The following is a 7,893-nucleotide window of genomic DNA, read 5'->3' as shown; positions in this document are numbered from 1 at the left end:
CCATCCATCCATCCATCCATCCATCCATCCAGTTATCCATCCGTCCATCCATCCAGTTATCAACTATCCATCCATCCAACCAGTTATCCATCTATTCATTCATCTAGTTATCCATCCATCCGTCCGTCCGTCCATCCATCTAGTTATCCAACTATCTATCTATTCATCCAGCCATTCATCCATCCATCCAGTTATTCATCCATCCATCCATCCATCCATCCATCCATCCATCCATCCATCCATTTTTTCTTCTCTCCTCCTGACTGTTACCTTTCTTCAGTAACTCATTTTTGCTCTTTTCCATTGTACCAAATATCAGGAATCTCACTAAATCCTCTAAAATCTTCCAGTTTCATCATTTTCACTAAAACAGGTGTGAACTCAAAATGAACGTGGAAACATATTTTGATTCCCTTCCAGGAATCAAAGAAACATTTTAAACTCTGATCACTTCTGAAGTCAAGTCAGTGCAGCTTATTTATTTTTCCTTAAATAATTTTGTTTGGCACTTGAAATACACTGACAAATAATAGTTATGATCAATGAGCATCAAAATAGCAAATCTAACAGAAGAACTGACTGTGATGTGATGTTTATTTTAACGGCTTCCTCTCTGAAGCCAAGAGGTAAAATGTGGGAGCAGAAACCGTCGGCGTGTCTTTCTCACCGAACAGACTCTGCCAGAGGATGCAAGGTGGTGTCTGACATCAGCACATGGCAGGCGAAGCGCTGCTGGTCGGGATGTTTGGTGATGAATCCAAAGTACCTGCAGCAAAACCAAAATGAGAAGATTTCCAGCTGATGAGATGTGCAGTGACCCAACAGAGAGAATTGAGACAGTTCCAGGTGTGTGAGACGATTCAGGTACGCTGAGCTCACCGGCTGTGTTTGGGATGGCAGCCGCAGAATGAGATGTTCTTCAACTGGAAGAAATGGAAACACTGGTCTCCCTGACAGACACAGAAGCACATTTAATCCAAGGAATCTTGTAATTCATTTTCAATGGTGTTCCTCAGGGATCTGTGCTTGGAAATCTGTTTTTCATTCTTTTGTGATGCAATAATTTGCTCACATCAATTAAAATTTTTGCATTTAAAATGTAATGTGTTGGTTACAGTGGTAATAAAGTGGCTTAAGGACAAACAAAGTTCAGGTTTTGTGACACAGAGACAAACAATTCAACTCCACAAATTAAAATCATTCTTCTCTGGTGTTCCTCATGGCTCTGTGCTGCGACTCCCATTTTTTCCTTTTTTCTCTTTTTCCCATAAAACTAAAATGTTAAATTGAGACATTTAATTGTTTTCATGCTCTCCAGATTGATCTCTGCTCAATTTTTTGAGAACTGCGGACCTTTTTTCAGCTTCATTGGAAGTTCTAGCTGATGTAAAGAGAAACCGAATGATTGGACTCACCCGGTGAACAGAGTGGCACTGGTCCTGAACGATCATCTTCATGCCTTTCACGCTGACCTCCAGCACACAGGCTGACGGCAGCTGACCGGCTGACCGCCTGTTACACACAACCTGTTAGAGCAAACAGACAGACAGTCAGAAAAAAACCTGCATATCTGCAGCAGACAAACACAGAAACAAACACAAAGTTAGAATTTATCTCTTGCAGATAATTGTTGAGTTTTGTCTTTAAGATGAAAGTAAATTTATTTGAAAAGCCAGATGCTGTAAGAACTGTTTAACACAGATTGTTTTTTTGTACCTTTTGCATCGCTGCACACAGGACGTCGTTTCCCATGTGGATGGGAACCTGAACTGAGCCCAGAAACCGAACCACAAACTGCTCCGTCCAGCCGTCGTTACGGACTGAAAGGCAAATAAAGGAACACCAATAAATAATAAACACATATAAATGTTTCAGCTACGTTTATTTTAAAATGTTAATAACTGTGGCACTGCGGAGTCTTGGAAAATGTTTATTTATTGCTATTTTGTTCAGTTTTCTTAGCTTGAGGCTGGATTTTTCCACATTTTCACATTTTGAGATTTTGACACTGTAACAAGATATTATTTGAATTTTTTTGTGCAAAAAACACAAAATCAGATCAAATATTTTAATTTAGCGCAAATATTCTAATACACTTATAACACATAACTGAGTTCTAGTTCCACTGACAGATTATTTCACTAGTTACATAAAAAATATCTAATCAGTAAAATAATCTGCTAATGGAACTGGTACGTTTCTATCAATATTATGAAATTAATTAATCATTAACAAACTCCTGTATCTTGCTGAAAAGTTACTTGTAAGTTCGTTTTTGTCTTATTTCAAGCATACTAAGATATTTCCACTAGAAACGAAACCAAAAATACATTGTAAGATTTTGTGTTTTTGCCAGAGGTGGTAAAGTTTCCAAAAATTATACTAAAGTAAAAGTAGCACAGCTTCAACATATTTTTACCTAAGTAAACGTAAAAAGTAGCCGTCCAAGAAATGACTCAAGTAAGAGTAAAACGTATTTGGTAACTGATCAAATTATCAATCACTTAATATTTTGAAATTACATCAACAGACGACCAAAATATGAAGTTAAGAGGAAACTTCTTTGAGGACCAAAAAGACAATAATTCATATAAGGAACAAAAAAAAACACAATCAGGAAAAATAAAATTTTTCCAAATCAGTTTCTTTCAATTAAAAAAACTAATTAAACTTTAATAAAAAGTGCAGATGTGTTTCTGTGTCTGGTGGATTTTTCGTTAAAACATGTTTGATTTTCACTCAGTTGGTAGAAAATCCAGAAATTTTACTCAAGTAAGAGTAAAAAGTACAGCGTAGTAAAAATACTCCTAGAAGTACCTTTTGTTTTTTTAAAAGTAAATCTTATTGAATAAATGTAGTTAGTTACTACATAACTCTGGTTTTTGCAGTGTATAAATGAAGTAGTGCTGAAAAATCAGACCCAGATCTCTCCCTTAAGAATAAAGCATCTCCTTGTTATAGTTAGTCACAGACTTTTTTAAACTGGTTTGATGTTACTGTAAAGAATTAAAATAATCTCTTCTTCCAGTTTAGGAAGACTGGACCCCTTCCTGCCGCCCTGGCGTACCGTGGCTCCCGTCTTTGGGCACCCTGACGGCGTAGAAGGCCGGGAAGATGCCGGTGGCCCCGGTCCTCATGTTGTAGCCCTGACACCACAGATCCTCGCTCTGCTTCAGCATCAGGACCGGGTCGTCCGTTTCCAGCTGCAGCTCGTCTGCGTGACGGGGAACAAACCTGCGGACAGAGACAGAGTCAGCTGCGATCTGTGATGATTTTCATTCACTTTGTCAGTTGGGTCTGTGTTGTGCTTGTGCCGACCTGTAGACGGCCCGGTGGCTCTGCTGCCTCTCCACGCCGTCCAGAACGCAGGAAAACACACCAAACGAGCCGGCACCTGAGGAACAAAAAGCCAACTTCACACCCCAACTGTCAAATATTCAACATGAACTCTGTAAGAGTCGATTCAACAACGGTGACAGTAAAATGTCTCATTATGTTGGTGAAAATATTCAGAGTTAAAATAGGTATTTTTTTACTCTTTGCATTTCCTTTAACATTTGACAAGTTGAAACGCTGATCTCTTCCTGAGTTAATATAACACCATAAGCCAGTGTTACTGAAAATGATCCAAACTGAGTGTAAAAAATATAATGTAATTATATGCTGTTTTGTTGTAAACCTATTCAGCGTAAACATTTATTGAAATCAACAATAACTTAAGACATTTAAATATTTCTCAGCTTTACAGCTAAGACTTAATATAAAATACTTGTAGGATAAGAAACATCTTCCTGGTCTTATCAATGTATTAAGCTTAGCACAGAAACAGCATGTTATTTACATAAAATTAGATTAATAATTGTGAGAGTTAATCAAGTTTTACTCTATAGTTCACTGTAACTTTAAAACTGGGACCTGACTCCGTGTTGAAACTGACTAAGTGTTGAATTAAAGCTGATTTTACTGTGTTCTCCTCACTGACAGGATAAAACCACTTACATGATGTAAAAACATGAACTTTTAAAAATAAACATTCCTCACAGACTATTACAAATTTAACAGCATTGCTGTTTTCGTCTGTAGTAATTGGGTCAAAGTCTGGCGCCATCTTGTGATGTAAACAGGGAAAGTCAAAATGTAAACAACTAAGGCTGAATACACAGAAGCATAGTGAAGATGTGAGCGATTTCAGTAAAGATTTGAGGATTTATCTGCTGTTTTGGAGGAAGAAGTGAGATGGAGAAATGAAGGAGGAGGAGCTGGTTCTACATTTTTGAGCCTCGTTGTTCAGAAAGCAATGAAAACTTCAACATTTCTGAGGAGGAAAGGTTTGACGCTTTAGGGCTGGAGCTGGAAATCTGTCATGCAAAATCACTGAGTGGTAGTAAACAGATCTATAATAATTATTCAGTTTAATTCTGGTTTAATTCATATAATCCAGTTACTGTATTTTCCGCACTATAAGGCGCACCGGATTATAAGGCACACCTTCAATGAATGGGCTATTTTAAAACTTTTTTCATATATAAGGCGCACTGCAGTATAAGGCGCATAGAATAGACGCTACAGTAGAGGCTGGAGTTACGTCATGCATCCACTAGATGGCGCTGCACAAAATTATGCACTGTTGCTGCACTGTTTTGTTTGGAATGTCAACAAAACAGTCCAACTCCGGTCGGCGAGGAGAGCCTTCCGCGACTGGGTCGGGGCGTAGSCGGACGATGGTCACCCGTCTCCGTTCGCGCACAACATGTTGGTGGAGAACGTGGTGCTAAATGACCTGCAGACGACCTGATTCTATACGGTTGGTGGGTAGATAGGTCAGTCAAACTTTAACAAACCAGCGGTCTGACAACTATCCCAGCATGCACCGCGCGCTTCTTCTTCTACGGGCAAAAATGAAGTCGGCGGCTGCTTACCGTAGTTGCTAGACCTGATGTGGCTCAATATTGGTCCATAAATAAGGCGCACCGGATTATAAGACGCACTGTCGGCTTTTGAGGAAATTGAAGGTTTTTAGGTGCCTTATAGTGCGGAAAATACGGTACTTTAAAGCAACTGGTTCTGTTCCAACATCTGAATAATCTTCCTATTCCTCTATTTCCACGACTTGAGTGAATTTTTTTTACTTTTGATAACTGAATAGTATTTCTATGCTACAGTCTTGTACAGTAGAGGGTTTATCCGTTGATGTCAGGAATTCAAGCATGTTAACTATTTAAACTGTTTATAATAAGGCTAATAAAATTATCTGCAACCCACAGCCAGTGCAGATCATCTCTATTTACCCGCCACAGAAACGTTTCTGATTCCTGCAGCTTTTAATCAAATAATCTGACTACTGAACTGTTTGAAACATGTTACTTTATGGCTTTAATATATGCATTTTCATATATTTTTGTATTGTGGATTAACACTGTATACCTTGAAATAGACCTGACATGCCTGCAAACTCATAGAAAACACATTTTAAACATTCCATGCTTAAAATGTGTTAATGCTCCACATTCCTGGAGGATTGTAGTTTTTAATTCAGAACTACAGCTGTGCAATATATCAACTCACAGTGGTCACCACAAAACGACTGCGTCCGACAGCAACACTGCAGAGGATGCAATATGCAATATTTAAAAGCCTATCAAATTTCAGGTACCAGGCATTTAAAACTCTGCTTCTAGTGCCGACTTTGTCCACTTTGAACTGTCCTCCAGCAGGAGCTTTTGATTTAAAATGCACTATTTTTAGAAAACCTTGAAAATATGAACAGAGATGGTTGAAACATAATATCAGGAATCACTAAACCATCAGAAATGGACAGAAAACTCCTTAAAAAATCTTCCTGGGTTTAAATTAAGAAAAAAAACTATAATAATTTTTGTGTTTTTTTTATTTATATCTTAATTTTTATGGATTACAAGCTGAAACTTGTTCATGCTTAAGAGTTCAGTGCCTTGGAATCATGTTAATCACTAAATAAAGACAAGAATTTGGTTTGGTACAGCTTGGTACTTTTTATGCAACCGGCTTATTTTTCCTCTATTCGTGACAACAGTGCTGAGTGAGAAGGGAATATCTGCAGGTAAACTCACCTGTGGCGCTGTACGGGCTGCTGCTGTTGGCGGTGAACAGGTTGAGGAACTTCCTGCTTCTGGGGCCTCTTCCTCCTCCATTAGACTCGTCTTCCTCTGAAGTTGTGGCTGACGAAACCTTGGACTGCTTGCAGACCCGTGCAACTGCAACTACTTCCCTCCTTCTCTTCACCTCCTCCTCCCTCCTCCTCTTTAGGTCCTCCTCCTTCCTCCTCTTTGCCTCCTCCTCCTCTTTTTTTCTCTTCTTCTCCTCTTGTCTTTGTTTCTCCTCCTCTTTTCTCCTTTCTTGAATCAGAAAACAAGTAGTAGAAAGCACAGTGTTAGTTGCTTTTCTTACAGTTCTGGTGTTCCACCAGGTTTTGTGTTTGGCCCTTTCTATCTTCCTCCAGTTTAAAGAAGAAATTCCTTATTTACCTCTATGCAAATGATACTTGCCTTCATATAAAAATGTTAAAAACTTTGAAAACATTACTGAAAATGAAGTAAACGTAGAATCAAGAACTACAAATCAAGATTAAAATAATAGTGAACAGAAAGAAATGCAGATTTTTATACGTCAGAGCCTTCATTGAACCCCTTATTACAACAGTAAAGGTGCTAACTGATGGCACACGTGACGTAATGATCTGTAGTTTTTAGAAACGGTTGATTTTTCAGACACCAAAACGCATTAATTTATTGCCAAAGGGTGATTTTTTTAAGCGCTTGGGATGTTTTTTAGAAGCAGTTCAGACGTAAATGAACGTATAAAAAATATGAAATCCCCTTTAAAGCAAAAATAATTTTGTTAAATTTTGGAAACAGAAGCTGCTTAGTCTTTCTTTTTAGCAATATATTCTGGGATTTGGGTCCAGAAACCTGGGAGCAGTGATGAACTCCGATCTGAACCTTCAGAGCCACATAAAGACAGTTACAAAGTCGGCCTTCTATTGTTGACTCAAAAATCACACTGCTGATGTTAGCATCCACACTTTACTGGGCTTCATTAACATAGTTAACAACATGCCCAGCGCTCCTCTCACAACAGAAGGAAAAACTGCAGTTCTAGCCCCGCCTCCCATTACCTCACATCCGACACATGCGCAGTTAAGGGTTAGGGTTAGGGGAATCGCCCTTACAACTTAACACCTGAAGAACATCTCCAAGATTAGAGGACTAATTCTGATCTAGAGAAACTCATCCATGCGTTTATCTTTAGTCGGTCTGCCTAAAAACACCAATCAGATCCAGACGCTGCTGCGGGAGTTCTGACTAAAACCAGGAAGTTAGAGAACATCACCCAGTTCTAAAGTCCTTCCTCTGGCTCCCTGTAGCTCAGAGAATAGACTTTCAATACTGTTAGTTTATAAATCACTGAACGGCTCAGCACCACAACACATTAAAGATCTGCTGTTGTCATAGCAACCTTCCAGACCTCTCAGGTCGTCTGGTTCTGCTCTGCATCCAGAACCAGAACCAAACATGGAGAAGCAGCATTCAGCTTCTATGCACCACAAATCTGGAAGAAACTTCCAGAAAACCACAAAACAGCCGAAACATTGAGATCCTTTAAGTCAAGACCAGAAACCCAGCTGGTTAGAGTTGCTGTCAAAACATAATAAAAATTTAACTTGACTAAATGTAACGTTTCAGTTACTGACTGTTTGTTCTGACTTTTGTGTTTTTATGATGTAAAGAACTTTGAAATGCCTTGTTGCTGAAATGTGCTATGACTGACTGACTGACTGACTGACTGATTGTTGGACTGACTGACTGACTGGCTGACTGACTGATTGTTGGACTGACTGACTGACTGACTGACTGA

At 38.9% G+C, this 7,893-nt stretch overlaps 1 protein-coding gene across 1 annotated transcript in view; it reads right to left on the bottom strand.

The window, feature by feature from the left end:
• Positions 1 to 7,893, bottom strand: part of LOC103466761 (C-Jun-amino-terminal kinase-interacting protein 1-like) — a 17,803-nt gene that overhangs the window by 735 nt on the left and 9,175 nt on the right. Inside the window, exons 5-12 of the mRNA XM_017305180.1 lie at positions 6,356 to 6,374; positions 6,090 to 6,322; positions 3,319 to 3,394; positions 3,068 to 3,234; positions 1,717 to 1,820; positions 1,416 to 1,526; positions 880 to 950; positions 668 to 766 (exon numbers count right to left, since the gene is read on the bottom strand). Coding sequence (XP_017160669.1) covers positions 668 to 766; positions 880 to 950; positions 1,416 to 1,526; positions 1,717 to 1,820; positions 3,068 to 3,234; positions 3,319 to 3,394; positions 6,090 to 6,322; positions 6,356 to 6,374 — 880 coding nt within the window. The remainder of the gene's footprint in view (positions 1 to 667; positions 767 to 879; positions 951 to 1,415; positions 1,527 to 1,716; positions 1,821 to 3,067; positions 3,235 to 3,318; positions 3,395 to 6,089; positions 6,323 to 6,355; positions 6,375 to 7,893) is intronic.

The sequence above is a fragment of the Poecilia reticulata genome, linkage group LG6 (assembly GCF_000633615.1).
Source record: "Poecilia reticulata strain Guanapo linkage group LG6, Guppy_female_1.0+MT, whole genome shotgun sequence".
NCBI lineage: Eukaryota > Metazoa > Chordata > Actinopteri > Cyprinodontiformes > Poeciliidae > Poecilia > Poecilia reticulata.
The sequence above is the reverse complement of the archived record's forward strand: the minus strand, read 5'-3'. Positions and strand labels throughout refer to the sequence as shown.